General features: G+C 33.2%; 1 protein-coding gene across 1 annotated transcript in view; it reads left to right on the forward strand.

Moving 5' to 3' along the window:
- Positions 1-18,615, forward strand: part of CWC22 (CWC22 spliceosome associated protein homolog) — a 51,788-nt gene that overhangs the window by 14,480 nt on the left and 18,693 nt on the right. The window contains exons 3-12 of the mRNA XM_033112871.1: positions 2,026-2,093; positions 3,443-3,553; positions 6,291-6,536; positions 9,555-9,683; positions 11,165-11,333; positions 11,727-11,780; positions 13,434-13,569; positions 13,654-13,860; positions 13,946-14,008; positions 18,045-18,149. Coding sequence (XP_032968762.1) covers positions 2,026-2,093; positions 3,443-3,553; positions 6,291-6,536; positions 9,555-9,683; positions 11,165-11,333; positions 11,727-11,780; positions 13,434-13,569; positions 13,654-13,860; positions 13,946-14,008; positions 18,045-18,149 — 1,288 coding nt within the window. The remainder of the gene's footprint in view (positions 1-2,025; positions 2,094-3,442; positions 3,554-6,290; positions 6,537-9,554; positions 9,684-11,164; positions 11,334-11,726; positions 11,781-13,433; positions 13,570-13,653; positions 13,861-13,945; positions 14,009-18,044; positions 18,150-18,615) is intronic.

An 18,615-nucleotide genomic window follows, 5' to 3' on the forward strand; every position in this document is an offset into this window, starting at 1 on the left:
TGTCACTTGTTAAGTTGATCACATTTAAGACATCCTGATTCACAACTTCAGTATTTTTGGTTTCTCCCTCTTGCTCACAACAGATGTTGCGGAGATGTGTTAAAAATCATTAGCACAGAATTGAGGCCATCTCCCTAAAGTAATCAAAATAATTGCACTGCCCTGTAAAATAAAAAGTAGTGCAGTTTTATTGTCTCTTTCACCCTGTCTCTCTCCTCCTCCTCCTTTTCCTCCTTTTCTTTCTTTGTCTCCCCAGGAACATATAATCTGACATGTTTAGTAGTGGAAGTCTTTATAACCACTCTCTCCTATAAGATGATAAATTCCTTGAGGGTTTTCCTATCTTTTGTATCCTCCAAAGTGTCTACACAGGAAGGGCTGTGTCTTATAATAAATGATCAGTAAATGTTGTTTGATGTTACCATGAATTGAATGAGTCTTATGCTCCATATTTGGTGTAGGATCTTGATGTCAGGTTTTATGGAAACTTAGGTCATACATATTGAACAAATCTGCTTCATTGTGTTGCTAAGTGAAATAATTTTTAAAACTTTCCTGTATACATTAGAAACAGAATCTTAAGGTGGTAGCGCTGAGTGTAAAACAATAGCCAAACTATGGCTACTGTAAATTATCAATTTGATCACATGGCTTATTCTCCTACATGGATTAGTCTTGCTTGTGTATACTATCGAAAAAATTCAGTAGTTAATTAGACTTTTTGGCAATTAACTTGTGATAATATTAGACTCAAACTTTGTTAATTAGATGGTCATGAAATAAGATGAAGTTGGAGCTTGTTTACATTTCTATGTGATACAATTTTCTATTTTTAAATGTATCTTTTTCCCGTTAAGGAGGCAAGCATGTAAGTATGTAGAACAAGTCACTCATAATTTGACTTATTTTTTTCTTTGATTTGAAGATCTAGATACTTTGACAAACATACTATTTTCTTTTTCTTATTGTTAGGTTAATTAAAATTATTTTAAGTCTTTAAAACTTATCAATATGTATGGTGACCAGTAGTATAAAAAATTTAACTATAACGATAAATATTTTGGCTTCTTAAATATATTGGGATTTTTAAATTATGATATGTTCTCAAACTGGATGGTTTATATCTCTTGTCTCATGTGACACGTCTCTTCAATCTCATTATATTAAAGTTATTATTTGTATGTCTGTAATTTTTCAAAGGTTTTGGCATAGGAGCCTGTATCTTACGAGTCATGTTTTTCAAATCCCTAGAGCCTAGCATAGTGCCGTACATATTATTAATAGATACTTCACCCGTGTTTTCCCCAAAATAAGACCTAGCTGGACCATCAGCTCTATATGCGTCTTTTGGAGTGAAAAGTAATATAAGGCCCGGTTTTATATTATAATATTATATTATGTTATGTTATATAATATTACATTATACCCGGTCTTATAGTAAACAATAAGACCGGGTCTTAAACATTAATTTTTGCTCCAAAAGACGAATTAGAGCTGATGTGTCCAGCTAGGTCTTATTTTCGGGAAAACATGGTATTGCTAAAAACAAAAATGACTTTTTATAAATATATTAAAGTCAGTTTCTTCTAGCTATTTATTTTATCTAGATTTAGTAATCTGGATTAGAATTAAGGTTATTACCAGCCAGAGGAGATAAGCAGGTAAGTACAGTATTAAGACTCCAGTCATGTTTTCACTGCGAGAAAAGGCTTTGGTCTCATGTTTCAACAGGAGAAGGCCTTTATAAAAAATGGTATTCTATAAGTTTATAACTTACTACATCGGAATAAGGAATCAACTAAGTGGCATCGAAAATTTGACAATTATTTTCTTCTACCTGAGTTTTTTTGGTTAACAAAATGGACTTGGTCCATGGTGAAAAATAGATTTTTAAAAAATGTTTTGAAGTCATTTCTAAAGCACTTCCAATTTTCTGAGATATATATTTTATTGTCTGTGTGTGTTGTTTTTTTTTAACATAAATTTTTAAGTGCCTTCTTCCCTGCCTCTTTTCCCCTTTGAAAGCATTCTTCTGGTCATGACAGAAGAGAAAACTGTAATTCGCATCAGAGGGCCTCCTCTCCAGAAGACCGGTAAATGGTTTTATGTGTTCTGAATGCAGTTTAAATATTTTATATAAGTTTAATAAATTATTTAGCTCTTAGGTTCCTAATTTTAGGATGAACGACTTCTTTTTGATGATTTTATAAACAATATTACTTGAGTAGGCTGAGGACAACTCATCCTTGAATGACTGTTCTAGGAGTTTCTAGTAAATCTACAGTTTAAGTAATTTTTTAGGTGAGAGGAAAGAATTTTAATATCTCTATACTAAATAAAATGAAAGTTTATAAAATGGAAAACTGAGTTGAAATCATGTTATTTGGAAGTGCTGCCTTTACTATTACTACTGTCCTACATTTACATACCTCTTTATAGTTTTCAAAATATTTTTATATATAGTAATTGTCTTAAGGTCAAAGATCCAGAAATAAGACCATTAATATTCATCTTGCATTCATAGTAGGACTTCAGTTATTTCATTTAGTAAACTATGACCATGAAAAATAATTCATGAAGGGAAAAGCATCCTCTAACTTCCATTTGTCTGATCTCTTCCTTATTCCTTACGTACTTTCTTCTCTTTCTGCTCTTCTATCTCTAAAAACCTTTGCTTTATGGACATCAAGTTAATTGCCATGGTTTGCAATCACTTACTACCTTTCATCAGTTACCTACTCTCTCTATTAAAAAAAAAAAATTCTCCACACAGACACATGCACACATCTGTGTGTGTATGTATAAGTTAATTGTAGATCTGTATGTAAAATACAGATTATGTTGCTATGTGTATTATGTGAGTATGGATTTAACTTCTCTTAAGCTTTTCTGATTTTACTGACTTTTAAAATTCAAATTAGTAGATCTCATACTGCCTGCCCTTGTTTGCTGATTTTAATCCGTCCTCACTGCTATCCAAAAATGCAGTTTCAAGAATAATAGCAGATGAATACAGTCTTGGAGCGGAGTTAAACTGGTCTTTATGGAGGCCAACCGATGACATTGGTCTCATTTGTTCTGTGCTTTGATAAAATGGATATATACAGACAAAGCAAAAAGAATCATTTACAGAATAGTCTTTTCCATGCTAACTATATATGATATCCAGATATACATATATGATATATATCTTTTACTAAGGACAGTATGAATCAGGATGACAAGCTTGGTTAAGTGAATTCCAGGAGTTGTTTTGTTGTACACAGACTGAAAGCTTTTATAATCACGAATGAATGGGTAGCAACAAAACGAGCTGTTTGCTGCAACAGTTTGATAAGACATTGTTCAGTCATAGAGCTGCTTTACTTTACCAATATATGACTTTGTAAGTATAACACAGTTGATTTCAACTTACAGCTTTGGTTTTCTTATTTTATGTTAGATACACGGAACAAGAAAGGTCTCCTCGGGATAGAGATTACTTTGATTACAGCAGGTCAGATTATGAACGGTCAAGACGAGGACGTTCTTATGATGGTAGCATGGAGCTACGGTTAGTATTGGAAATTTCAACTATAGAAAAATCATGTTTGTTTAAATTTTCTTTATGCTTTGTAATAAAAACAACAATAATAGCAGCTAGCAGTAAATAGATGGTCTGAGGTCCCAGGCTTTCTAATAACGAACTTTATGTGAATTAACTTCTTACTGCAGTAAGTATATGACGTGGATATCATTATGTCTGTTTTATAGATAAAGAAACTGACGCTCAGATAAGTTATGCCATTTGTTTGTGTTGTAGAAGCATGTCAGTCTCAAGTCCAAGTCTCTCTGACTCAAGAGCCCAGTCTCTTACTCATTATACTGGACTGCATAAGGAGTTGACTTTTGTGTGTTTTTGAGATTCTTTACTGAATGAAAGAAAGTCATTTATGTTACATGACATAGAATGATCTAAATTTTTAACTTTCCTGAATAATGGCAGAGAGACATTGAGAATGAAGTTTCCAACCTGTAGTTTTAATCCAAATTATTTTTATGTGTGTCTTGGAGAACTTGACTACCCACCTTATGAGTCATTTAGTTTCAAAAATTTGTCTACCATGTTTTATTGTTCACTAAGTTCTATATGCTTTTCGATGTCTTTCTCATATTATCTACTCCATGACTACCAAGACTATACCCCCCTAGAATTTTGATCAAATCCCTCTGCAGTTTCTCAAATACTGTCCAAACTCTTAAAAACTAGATACTGTTTTTAACAATTTACAATAGAGAAAATGGGTTTAAAGTGATGAAGTAACTTACCTGAGGTTGCAGTTATCTCTCTGGTAGCGAATGAAATGGGTTTGAACTCAATTCTGCCTCCAAAGCCCATGCTATTTTCTGTTACCTCTGACTACTGTTTCACTGTAAGACTGTGTCTGGTCCAGTGAATGTGTGTAAAGTCTCATGTGATCCACACATTCACACTGAAGTAAGCAGGCTGTGTGTTAATGTAGAATATAAAGGCTAACAGTCCAAAAGCGTTTGAAGAGAAATATTCTGTTTAGACTCAAAGACGACTCTATTATTTCTGCACTCTAAAGGAACAAATACTGTAATAATAATAAGGACACAATTTTATTAGCCACCTATCAGTCTTCCTTGGTATTTCTCAAAATCATAACCAATGACAGTGAATGGCTGCTGTAGCTACCGTGTTTCCCCGAAAATAAGACCTACCCGGAAAATAAGCCCTAGCATGATTTTTCAGGAGGACATCCCCTGAACGTAAACCCTAATACGTCTTTTGGAGCAAAGATTAATATAAGACCCAGTCTTATTTTGGGGGAGACATGGTACTCTCTTGGAACGTGTTATACTCATAAGAAATAAATCAGGCTAGAGTTCAGAGCACTCGCCTTTTACTAATTGGGGCTTCTATTCAAAACCATTTTTTGCCCCTCTGTTTCCTCTTAGTAAGTTTAGTCTCTCCTCATGGGCAGTCACTCAGATCTCTTTATACTTCATTTTCAAAACTGACTACTTCTCTCTGTCTATGTACAAACTATCTCAAATGTACCCTCGAGATTTAGCTAAACTCTTTCCAGTGGTTCCCTGGTTGTGTAGCACTAGCATTAATATAATGATAATAGGAAACTTTTTATTTACTGTGTTCATGTAGCTCACGGTTGCACAATAATGAGCAGAATGATCAGAGTTTGCAAGGCAGTATATGTAAAAAAAAAAAATAGTAAGTAGACAAACTCTTCTCTGGAGAAGGATAGCAAAAAGCAAGGATTCACCCTTTCCTGTTAGTTTTTGATAGTTTCAGAGAGCAATATCCTGATTACTTTAAAAGTGTTAGCTTAGAGGCGGGCGGTTAGCTCAGTTGGTTAGGCTGCAGTGCTCTTAATAACGTTGCTGGTTCGATCCCCACATGGGCCACTGTGAGCTGCGCCCTCCACAACTAGATGGAAACAACTACTTGACTTGGAGCTGATGGGTTCTGGAAAAACACATTTAAAATAAATAAAAGTTTAAAAACCAACAAACCAAACAAAGAAAAAACTTAAAAAAAAAAGTGTTAGCTTAAGAAAGGTTACCTGCATTAGTAGGGAAAGGTAACTGGCTCAAAGATCGTGGATTTTTTTAAAATTGTCTCAAACAGATGCCTGTGATAGTCTGAAATTTCTAATAAAAATACCAGTTGTATCAAGAAATGATTTCAAATATTTATTTATTTATTTATTTATTTTTTAATAGTTTTATTCCTAAATTGTCATTATTGGAGATAAACTCTGGTTTCTCCTTTATACAATTTATCATGTATATCACAGGCCTGTCTGTCTTCTTGACACTTGTCATGTCACTATCCCACTCAGAAACTATTAATGATTCCTCATCACCTCCAGTACGAAAAACTTAAAGTCTGTTGCTTGTATTTTGAGATTTTAATCTGACTTGAACTCGTCCTTCCAACTACATGATTCTGTTTGCTGACTGTTCTATTCCTTCTGGTCTGAACACCCTTGCTCAGCAGGTGTTCTCTCTTCTACTAGTTGTAGAATGCCATTCTCCTTCCCCTCTCCATTTTCCCCTTCTTGCCACCAATATAAATTCTGTCAAGCCTTGAAGACCACAGTTTAAGTTACATTTTCTCTGTGAAGCACTTTCTCGCCATTCCAAACCACTTCTTTTTTTCTGGATTTATGGGGCCCACTTACAGTCTCACTCATTTGGTATGCAAAAATACATTTAAAAATGTATTTTGTCTTTTCTCCATTGTAAAAAATTTAATATTACAGGAGTAGAGACCGAGAAAAACGCAGAGAAAGAGAAAGAGATACGGATCGGAAAAGGTCCCGGAAATCCCCATCTCCTGGGAGAAGAAGCCCAGAACCATCGGTAACGCAGAGTTCCTCTGCTCAGGATGAACCTTCTGCAAAGAAGAAGAAAGAAGAACTGGATCCTCTCCTTACTCGCACTGGTGGAGCATATATTCCTCCTGCAAAGCTCAGGATGATGCAAGAACAGATTACAGATAAAAACAGGCATGTTGATATTACTAAGTATATACGGCAGTGCTATCCTCATTGAAAAAAAAATCAACTATGGTCACATTACCTTGGCTGTTAAGAATTTACATTAGTTCACAATGATAGAGATCTCAAGTTAGACTTCTTTCCTTCTTTACTCTATAAGCTCCTTTGGAGCTCTGCATACTATTTGCCCTGACATTAGCTCATAGCTTCTTTATTTGTTTGCATGTATGAATTTAAAAGTTTGAGGAAAGAGACACTATTCCTTTCATAGTTGCATGCATGCCTATTAGTAGTGTGTATTTTTCATAAATAATCAAGAATACTGTTGATATTTTAGCCCTAAAATGAATATTTCTAGTTGTACCAAACCAGGAATCTGCATACTTTTTCTGTAAAAGGCCAGATAGTAAATATTTTAGTCTGTGCGTTAGTCTTGCTGTGTAGCAGCTACTTGACTTCGATAATATGTAAACAAATGAGTAGCTGTGTTCCAGTAAAGCTTTATTTACCAAAAAAAGCTTGGGGCTGCATTTGGCTCATGGGTGTAGTTTGCAAACCCCTGTGCTAATCCATGAAACTCACTTGACAATTTTCTCTATTCCCTCCTTTTCTTAGATGATAACATCTTGGACTGTAATTTTTGCTGCACTAAGGCAAACGATCAAAATTCATATATGAATATTCACACTCAAAATACTTTTCCTTTTCAAAATAGTTGAGCTGTAGTGGAGCTGTGTAGGAAAGTGCAGCTAAGTTTTCAAGACCTTTTTCTCTAGTGGAATGAGGTAATAACTAGGAAGTATGGTGTAAGAATGAAATGGTCACTCAATTCCAGGTGGTTAGTAAAAAAGATTGGGATAGAAGGTAGCTATCCTGTAAGAAAAACAGATTCTAGGTGAGCCAAGAAAGAGTGTTCCTACATCTTTTATGGGTATTTTAATGGCAACTTGAACTTGCTTGAGAACCTTATAATAAGTGAAATCTAAATTTGTTTTAAAAGTGAGACTGAAGCAGAAATGTCATTTATATAAAATGAGTGAAGATTTGAAATAAATGTAAATTTTAAAAATTTTGTGAGCCAGAAAGGGACATTAGCTGACATTAAATTGAAAACTAATAATTAAGCTTCTCTTTATGTGTCATATTCCAGCACTTGGTTTCTGTGGTCAGTGGGAGCTTCCTACTCGTGGAGGCATCCAGCTCGTGCAGAAGGCAGTAGTGGCAGCCTTAGTGAGAAGCACTGGCTTGTCTCCAGTCTAGTCCAGAGCAAACTCCCAACTGTAAAAGATCAGCACCGCACCATCATTAATTCAAGTCTTACTTCTTTATAAAGTAGGCAGACACAGCAGCATGTGAAATTGTAAGCATATTCCTGGAAGGTAATTTTATATCCAGTTGAAGTGTGCTGCAGGCTGTAAAGGGGACAGAGAAATAGAAGTCTCTAACAGAAGTCCATAGTCTTTGCTTTCAGCAGGTACTTTATCAGGTGAATTGTAGGCTTCCTAATAAGGAAGTACAGTTGTACTTTATGTAGTCTTTTGATCAAAGTTTAGTAGAAGTTGTGATTATTTAATCAGTAATATCTTATCGATCAGGCTAGTTATTAAGCCACAGATCTTATTTCTCCACAGCTAGTAGCACCAAAGGGTTAGGGCTGGGGGCCACTGGGAGTGTTCCACCTGGGTGGCAGGCAGTAAGGGGGTATGTGAACTAGAGCAAATTTAGGAGCAGTAATAAAATACCGGCAATTCAGTCTGCTTTTCATCCTCAGTGTTTGCTGGGTGATAAAATACTCTTGCCCACTAGGGCAACGGCTCTCACCTCCCCTTCTTAGTGTACCACCCCAGAGGTCCATGGGTAGAATTCAGGCAATCCATGAACATGAACGGGGGAAAAATAATTGCATCTTTATTCTTACTAATCTGTAACTAAAATTTAGCATTTCTTTCTATTGGGAATATAGGCAACAGACAGTAAAATTAACAGACTTTAATTACAATTAACAGAATTAATTGTAAATATCTCATAATTTTTGTGGCCATGATACTTAGAAAGTAAAGAAGTTATTAGGCCTACTATCACTTCTTACTTAATGTGTTAGGAATCAGAGAATACTGTATCAAACTTTTGTTCTTTTCATGTTTTAAAAACTATATTTCAGCATGATAGCTAGCCTTTGTAATTCTATGTATTTGTATGTATTATTCCAAGAGAGGTATAAATAAGAAAAAAAAATTAAGACTTACTGCAGCTAAAATCATGTTCTTCAGAGAATTATGAAAACTAAAGAATTTTAGACCTTTCAAAGGTCTTGGACATTACCACGTTCGACCTAAAGAAACCCAATTAAGCTGAAGAATTTACCCGAGATCTAAGTTAAAAAACAGTTTACCCACCTAGCATTCAGCTGATATCGCTGTGAGATTACTGCCTAATGTAGAGATTTTCTTTAAAATTCTTAGAACAGTCTTTCAACACCATGATTTCATATGACTTTCCCTTTTCCTGTAATTATTACCGTTTCTTTATAGTTTAAAATGTTTAATTTTGTTGTCTGTCATGCTTTTATGAGAAGGGACATAATAAAAATTCCCTTTATGGCTTTATTTGGGTGTTTCAATTGAAATTTAGAGCATAGTAGCTTTTATTTTAAAATGTTTTCTTTAAAGACAAGTTTAAGTAAACGAAATGTAACGTAAAATAAGCATCTTTTGAATCTGACTAATAAATGCTGTAAATTGTAATATATATGGATGTAAGAATAAAAGATTATCCTTACATATCCTTGATAATCTTACGTTGTTAAAGGGAAGCAGTGTGTATATAAGCATCATGTTTACGTAAACTTAAATATAGTTTAGGATATAATCTGTGTTTATATAGTCAGTATATGCTCACTTTGGGGTCATTTTTTGAAAATAATGTTAAAAACAAAGGAACAAAGTAATTTTTATGTTCTCATTATAATCTCTTGTTATTGTGATTGTTGACTAAGTTTTAATATTTATTAAAATCGATTCTTTTTAGCTTAGCGTACCAGAGGATGAGCTGGGAAGCCCTAAAGAAATCAATCAATGGTCTTATCAACAAAGTGAACATTTCTAATATAGGTATTATTATTCAAGAACTTCTTCAAGAAAACATAGTTAGAGGAAGGTAAGCATCAGCTATTTTATTAGTAGTATTTCATAGCAGTTTTTCAAAGGAACATAGTATTTACATGAAGAATGATTTATTATGCTACAACATTTCAAAGGTAATTGAGGATATTTAAAATTCAGTTTTTATAAAAATGTAAGCTATTAACAAATAACTTGTAATTCATTGTTAGAGGTTGTGTGGAGTTTTTGTTTTTTGAGAAGCTCTGATGTCATATAATGATTTTTGCACAGACATTAATTTACTGAATACTTCAATAAACTCATGAGGAATAATGAATATTAAATATATATGCTACCTCAAACCAGTTTAACATGTAATGAAAGCAAAGTGAAAATGTGGAAGAAATGAGAAAGATCAGCAATAAACTTTAGAAAAGCAAAATAGAATGACAACATTTTCTGTGTGGTTTTAAGTAGTTGGTGATATTTAAAAGGGTCAGGAAATAGAAATATCCTGTATTCATTCTGTTCATTATTTTAAAATCTGAAGGCTGTTTTCTCTTGTCATTTCACATGACCCCGATTCCTCATTCCAAAAAACACTGAGGATTCAAAGTAAGGTGTAGCATATTGTGAGGGTATAGAAAGTCGACCAAGGAAGCAGCCACTGTTCTCAGCAGTAGATGGAGTTCTTCCATTTTGCTCAGAAAGAAGCATACTCAGAGAAGTTATATTGGTTGTTTAAGATTTTACAATTTATTAGCTGTGTTCTCTTTTCTCATTTTCTACTCTAATGATTCAGTTGTCATACCTAAACCTGGTAACTATTAAGACATTGTTTTCCTGCCTTTTGGCAATCCAATAATTATTTGTCATTACATTGCTAAAAATAAGTTAGTCCATTTTCTATCTCTCCCCTTAGCAAATGTATACAAACATTCCCATTTCAAAATGAGTTAGAAGCACAACCTTTTATTTTTATGTCAGTGGTTTAGCATTATTCTTGCAGTGCTTTGATGGTGTCTTTATCTTTCATAGGAATATTCCCAATATTTATTTTACTGAAAATAGGCTTAAAGGTGGAAACCACCCAAATTTGTTTTTAACCACATAATTAATTTTATATAAAGTAATGGACCAGTAGTGGAAATCTTATGTTGTCTAAATTTAGTACTTTTGAAGCAGGCTTTTTTCCCTTCACTGTTGTGAAAATGTTAAATTATTTCTAAGAAGTTTAAAAAACTCAAATTTATGACTAGATATATATACAGAAACAGGAAAAGAGGAATTAGATATAAAAAATTTGAGGAAAAAAACTGTAGTAAAATCTGTCTGTTTTACAAAAGCACAAATTGAAGTTTGTTTTCTCAAAAGCAGTAAGACAAACTCTTCCCCTAAATAAAATGGTGTAAATTTAGTGCTGTTGTATCTTTTGTGATTATTTACAGAGGAGTAATATTACTGGATTTTAAATGAGGTGTTTTTCTTCTAATCAAATTGGTGATTATTGTTGACTCCCTTTTCTTTTTTAAACAGAGGTCTGCTGTCCAGGTCTGTTTTGCAAGCACAGAGTGTTTCTCCAATCTTCACCCATGTTTATGCAGCATTAGTGGCAATTATCAACTCAAAATTTCCACAAATCGGAGAATTAATCCTCAAGAGGTTAATTCTTAATTTTCGAAAAGGCTATCGAAGAAATGATAAGGTATATATGATGGGCTTATAAGTAGACTGCCACATAAGGACAGACTGATAAACCCGTATCAACGATTGTTGAGCAATGGTGGTTTCTACATAGAAATTCTTTTCCAAAACTGCATTATTTCATGAGAACTATTTTTTTATTCTATTAAATATACCTGACCACTAATGATGAGCCACAAAAATGATGGTTATAACTGGAAAATTATAACTATTTAGCCAGAAGTGACACTCTTTCACATGTATTAGATTTTATCTTTTAACTTGCTTATAAGGTAAAAATTATCCCTGTGTGTTATATTTTAAATAGAGTGTGTAAGTAAGCTGTAGATTCTATAGATCAATGAAGATTGGTTTTAGTTTATAGATTAACTTTGTCTCTACCTTCACTTTTCAGCAACTATGTCTGACTGCTTCAAAATTTGTGGCACATCTTATTAACCAAAATGTGGTAAGTAATTATCTTCAAAACTTGGAGTCTTTCAGTGACATGAGACCACAGGCTTGAAGTACTTCAGCGACACATCTCTGTTTTTATTTGGATTTTATAGCCTTTGGGCAAAGTATCTTGGATAATATCAAATTGATCTCTTAATACTGTATGTGGTTACTTAACTACAGATTATTTCATCAGAGAAAGTAATTTGTTTTTATAAAACAATTAAGTTGTTATCTCCTCCATGCCTTTTCCCGGTACCTGTTCATGAGAACCTAATAATATCTGAGAAAAAAATCATGTCCCTTGCAACTACATATTATATGTAGTCATATTGTCATAGAATCAGTTTATAAAATATAGTAGATTAAATAATTTTAATCAGTTTTAAATGCAAATTTATCTTTTTATTGTTTAGCCTTATGTTTATTTTATATTCATTCACTACTAAGAGGGAAAATTTTGAAGTCACACTTAATCTTAATTTTTTAGCATTAAGTAATATTTTAATTATTTCCTACATGAAATTCTCTCATGTTTACTCTTAGAAACCCTTTAGATTTTAACCTAGTTAGTCATATTATTCCAATAATAACTTGCTGCTTAAGACCCTGGAAACTTAATTTCACATGTGTACGAGTATACCAGCACAGATAATGTTTCAGTTTTTGAATGTATCTTTTACTTACATTGAAGGTACTTTAGGCATTGTCACAAAACAGTTAAAATGGTAAATATTATAGATCTTCCCAACTGTGGTACAGGGCATTATTTTCTTGTCACTGGTAAGACTGTGATATCCCCCCATACCCACCCACCCCCCCCAAAAAAAAGTAGTGTGTGTTTTTGATGTGCTCAATGTAAAAAAGGTAATTTCCTGAATTGAGATTTAGACTTTTTCTATCCCCATCTCAAATAAGTATTTGATTTTAGAAAGGCGTATGTAAGGTGTTTTAAACGTGCTTCCTATTTCTTTTTCTTTTCACAGTAAAGCTTCTCAATAGAATTTTATTTTCACTCTACCTGGCATTGTTTATAAGTATTAATTTTTTAACATGGCTAGTGTAAATAGTTTAATTTAGGAAAAATAATAATAATACTAGAGGGTGTATTCAAAACTCATCGCATACCAGAAGCTAAGATATTTTCTGATAAAATTTTTATTCATGTAATAACTATAGTTTTAGAACTATTTGCTGTCTAACAGTTGCTGATAGAATGAATTGGAAAATGGATATAAAACTTTGTCATGGAAAATCATTATTCTTCATATAGTGATTATGAAAGTATCTCAGATTAAAAATTACTACATGATTTTTAACACATTTTGGTTAATTGTGTTAATTGAGGTTAATTGTGTTATTTCCTATAAATAATTATATTTCCTATATATAATGTATAAGAATATTTCTTCTGGAGATAAGTCAAATAGTTGTATTCAGTGTAATAAATTTAAAGTTTTGGACCAGTCATTTGGAAATTCTTAACAGATGCTTAATGAAAGTGGTAGAATAATTTGGAGTATTTCTACATACATTATAAACCTTTTCATCCTATGTACAATATTATCACTGCAAAAACTAGGTTTACTAATTTTTAAAATTATCAATAGTAGGTTAGTATATGTAAAACATTTTCTCTATTCCATATGTCTTTATTCTATTTAAGGCACATGAAGTTTTATGCTTAGAGATGCTCACTTTGCTCCTGGAAAGACCAACAGATGATAGTGTTGAAGTAGCTATTGGTTTTCTCAAGGAATGTGGCCTCAAATTAACACAAGTGTCACCAAGAGGAATAAATGGTAAGTATATATGCTTGGTTTCATATTGAGCTTTTGGTTGAGTATTATAATATTTATTGTTTCTTTTGTTGTCTTTCTGTTCAGCTATATTTGAACGCCTTCGAAACATTCTCCATGAGTCTGAAATTGACAAAAGGGTTCAGTACATGATTGAAGTGATGTTCGCTGTACGAAAGGATGGATTCAAGGACCACCCTGTAATCCTAGAAGGACTTGATTTAGTGGAAGAAGATGATCAGTTCACCCACATGCTCCCTCTGGAGGATGACTATAATCCCGAAGATGTTCTTAGTAAGTCGAGAGGTGGGGGTTGGGAAGTGGGGCACCAACAAATGTAAATACAACAAAATAAACCCTTTTCATTTATTTTTTTAAGATGTTTTCAAGATGGATCCTAATTTCATGGAGAATGAAGAGAAGTACAAAGCCATTAAGAAAGGTATGTAGAATTTTATAAAATAATTTATTTTGGATAGGAAGAAACAGTTTTTGTCATTATATAATACTGATCGACAGGTATAGATCACTACCCCCACCTAATGAAATCTCTGCTCTTATGAAACCTTTCTCTTCACTGTTTCCCCATGCATTATTTTTCAGTCTAATGCTTGTCCGTAGTATTACTTCATTCCGAATTATGTACATAATTGTACTTCTCTTTCCCCTTGTTTAAATTATGCAATCCTTAAGTCTCATCCCTCTTAAGAAATATTCATCTATTACTAGTGGCCTTTGTTTCCTCATTACCGCCTAAGAATTATTGCTTTAAATGGCACCTAATTTAATATTCAATTAAGCGCTATACTTCATTGTTTCTTGAGGGTAGGTTGATTGCCACCTCATAATATCAATCCCAGTGCTAGATATGATAACAGTGCTTAATAAATTGATAAATTAATTATTATTATTTGTATACCTGTATTACATTGTAAGCACTAACTTTGGACAGACTTGGGTTTGTGTTTCGTCTTTGTCATTGTTAGCTAAAGGACCTGGAACAAATTACTTGTTTGATGTAAGAGTAAATGTTCCTTGTTTGTGTAACGATAAGTAAAATACAGTATTGACACAGAGCAAATATTTAGACAATGATACTATTTTTTTCCCACATTTATATCGTTTTTTTCCTAAAGCTAATATTCAGGGGTATTGCTATGATTATATTTACATAATAATTAAATACTTAATGTATTATTATATAATAACTATGGATTTATTTCCCTGCATTGTGATTCTAACTGAGAAGTACTCATTGCTCCAAAAACTCCTAGGAAGGACAGAGACTTAGGACTCTGTCACTGCTGGCACTCTATGCTTTAGTCATACCTAGAAGTGAAATGTTGAAGTGGAAAATAAAGGTGTAAGGTGCTTTCCATTTCTATCCATTATCCTAAAAATCTGGTACAATAAATTGTTGTCTCTTTTTAGGTTCTGATTTCCTAGGGACGTTTCAGTGCAAGGGCCAGAAAGTCAATTCGTTTAGAAACATGGAGAATTCCTTAGGTCTTTTTTCTTCTTTTTCATGAACTTCTTTTTCTAGTCTCCCTAAAACATGCTAAATGGTTTTATGGAATTTTTATTACACCACGTGATTTTTTTTTTTTGATTTTTTTTTTAGTCTTGAGAATTCCACTTTCATTTCTTTAGTACCTACGCAGTTGGCCAATGCCAGAAAAGTAGCCTTTCCCTTATTACAGCCCTTCTTAAACTCTTTGGTCTCAAGATCCCCTTATACTCTTGAAAATTATTGAGGACTCCAAAAAGCTTTTGTTTATATAGGTTATATCTATTAACATTTATTTTACTAGAAATCAAAACTGAGAATATATAAAAGTTAAAATAATAATAAATCTAGTACATGTTACCATGTTACATATTTTTACAAAAATAAGTACTTTACAAATCAAATTTAGTAAGACGAATGGGATGTTTTATATATGTACAGTTTAATGTCCGGCTTAATAGGAAACAGTTGGATTCTCATATTGTTTCTGATTTCAGTCTATTGCAATAGGTTGTTTTGACTGACGTATATGAAGGAAATTTAGACTCTCACAGATATATGTATTTTCAAAAAGGAGTATTTTAATAGCCTTTTCAGATAGATAATTGTGTATATTCCTCTTTACCACCATGCCAATGTTTAATAGCTTGTGGTTTCTTAAAAATGAATTATAATGTGAAACCTCAAACAATATCCATGAATGTTCATATTCTGTTAAATTAAAATCATTTGGCCTGTCCCTTTGAATGGATATTTTATCCATACATGATTTTGTAACATGTTTCATTGGTTGTTTGGAAAATACTGATGCACCGAGTAATGCCCATTTTCCTGGTGTTAACACATTATCAAAATTCAATTGACATGTTAATATAATATCAAGAAATCACATTTTTTAATATAACCACCTGTCTTGTCAGAAAAGTCTAAGTATTGGGAAGCTATCAAGCTCACAGGAATGGATACAGGTTTTCCAAAATTCTAATTTTTTCTTGAAAACTTTTAATTTTATCATGGTGGCAAATAAAGTTGGTTAATTTTCTTGAAGTGACAGTCTCACTTTGTTTATATTTGAGTGTGTGCCAAATATCTAACAACTATAGGTTGTCAGCCATTCTTTCAAGTAAAAATGAAAAACAAAACAGCTGATTCATCTTGCAATTCAGATGATCACACAGTGCTCCTCCTGAGATAACCGTCATCATTGCTTATCTATCTTTATAGCTCTCCTGTACATGCATTCCGTGTTTTGTTACTCAGATTCCTATAAAGGCCTATACTCAAGGGCTGAGATTTCATAAAATTAATATTTTTCTACTTCTTTGAGGACATTCTTAAGTGAAACCGGCTCTTTTCGTCAACGACATGAGTGTGGCAATGTCTAAGAACACAACTGCTACTGCAGTTGATGCTTTGATTTGTGCCAGGTTGCAGCAGTTTTAACCCCCATTTCCTTTTGGACTATCATTGCAGATGACAACACAGTGAAAAGGCAGATAATGTCTTAGGATTATTATGAAAATAGTTTAAACCTCACAGAGCACCTGACAGGTGCTGGTGATTCCCCCAGGAACTCACAGACTATACTTTGAAAACCGCTGCTTTATTCAGTTAATGAAATCCAATTGTCATTGCCTAAGTGATTTCAATAAGTAGATTCTAAAGTGGACAGATGAGGAGAGGATGATGCAAACGACTAGACAATTCTTTTGACCTTCATTCTTTCATAAAATTTTCCTCTAGAGCTGGCGTTGAAAAAAAAAAATGGCCACAGCAGGAAGTGGGCACAGCTTTGGTAATTAGTACCTCAGAATGCCCCAGGTGTATTTGTGTTTTAGGTCTTACAGCATTTGGGAAAACAGCAGGAGTGCCTGTCTTCCTACTATTGAATACTAAATAGTTTCCTCTTTTAAAAATCTTCTATAAACTAGACACTTTAGATTATTTCTTGAAGTCATATATGTTCAAAATATTCTTGAGATTTGTACATCAACTAAAGGCTGAATGATAACTCCATTTTTGTAAAACGATTTATTCCTCATAGTATGAAATTGTTGGCTAACATTAAATATTATATGTGGCTTCTGATTTATACTGCTTATAAATATGAAGAAATTAGAATTTTCCTAAAACTGAGTTGGCCCCAAAACTTTTTATTATAATAGAAATGAAAAAGTGAAGTGTTGGCCCGGTTTGTAAAATCTTTCATCAGGCTAATAGAACACACACCATTGGACAAAATATAATTTTAGTTTTTGTTATTTGTTTACTATTAATATAGTGACTGTCCTTATATGGTCCTTACTTACATCACTGTTTTCATCTACTTCTGAGTGTGGGTTTTAAGAAGTGATAATGCAATGAAGTGCTCATCTTACCAGTTTTTTTGAAGGCTTTTAAACTTCAGCTTCTGTTTTATATATGGAAAGTCTTTGGATTGATATACCTATTTAATAGGTATATGTTTTAATAAAAATCTCATCAATATTTATTTAAAGTGAACACTAAATTACACAGTTGTTTCTTCTCTGTCTTTCAAAAAAACATTCTTTGCCTAAATTTTTCTTTTCTTTATCTATCTCGCCTTAGTTTTTTATGATAGACTGTCTTCCTTAAGATGGTGAACTAAGAATATTTTGACTCCAATATGCTGGTTTCTATTCCAGATTTATATTTCCGGTTCTCTTGCTCTTTTTGGAAAACTTTCATTATTTCTTTTTCATCTCTTTCTTGTTTCATAGTCCTCTTCTGTCAGGCGGAAGAATGATACATACAACTCTCTCTAGTAAAGTTAGTTGTAATGCTCTCCAGCCACCTAGGCATTCACGTGAGGCCTATGTGGTTATTTCTGTGGGTTGACAAACTGTTAAACACCATTATGGATGTGAACTGAGAATCATCTTCTCAGAATGAGATGTGTGTGTATCACTTGCTCTTTAGTGTTTTCCTGAACTTAACTTTGTTCTTTTAGAAATTCTTGATGAAGGAGATAGTGACTCAAACACAGACCAAGATGCTGGAAGTAGTGAAGAGGAAGAGGAGGAAGAAGAAGAAGAAGGAGAAGAAGATGAAGAAGGTAAAAGTACAGCTTATTTAAATACAACTGTAAAATACTCTGAAATTAAATTAATTCTAATGTAATTCTCTAAAACAGTGATTCTCGATCTGTGGGGGTTGGGAGGGTTGCTACTTACTGGCAGCACGTGGGTGCAGGCCTGGGATGCTGTTAAACGTTCTACAAGTCGCAAGACTGCCCCCCACAACAAAGTCTTATCCAGCCCAAAATGTCAGTATTCCCAAGGTTGAAAAACTTTGCTCTAAAAGTATTAAACAAGGAAATTCATTTTTAACAGCATAATTTTAATGTGACATTTTATGCCTTTGATTATAAACTATGAAAAAGGTGCATTCATGTTGAGTTCATTTCATTTATGTAACCCTGACATTGATGTGACAGATGAGAATGACTAGGTATTTGCTATTCGTTTGGCAAAATAGAGTGGGGAGGCCAAAAGCTATATTTGTACAGGAACAGGTATGAT

The sequence above is a fragment of the Rhinolophus ferrumequinum genome, chromosome 8, assembly GCF_004115265.2.
Source record: "Rhinolophus ferrumequinum isolate MPI-CBG mRhiFer1 chromosome 8, mRhiFer1_v1.p, whole genome shotgun sequence".
NCBI classification, from domain to species: Eukaryota; Metazoa; Chordata; class Mammalia; order Chiroptera; family Rhinolophidae; genus Rhinolophus; species Rhinolophus ferrumequinum.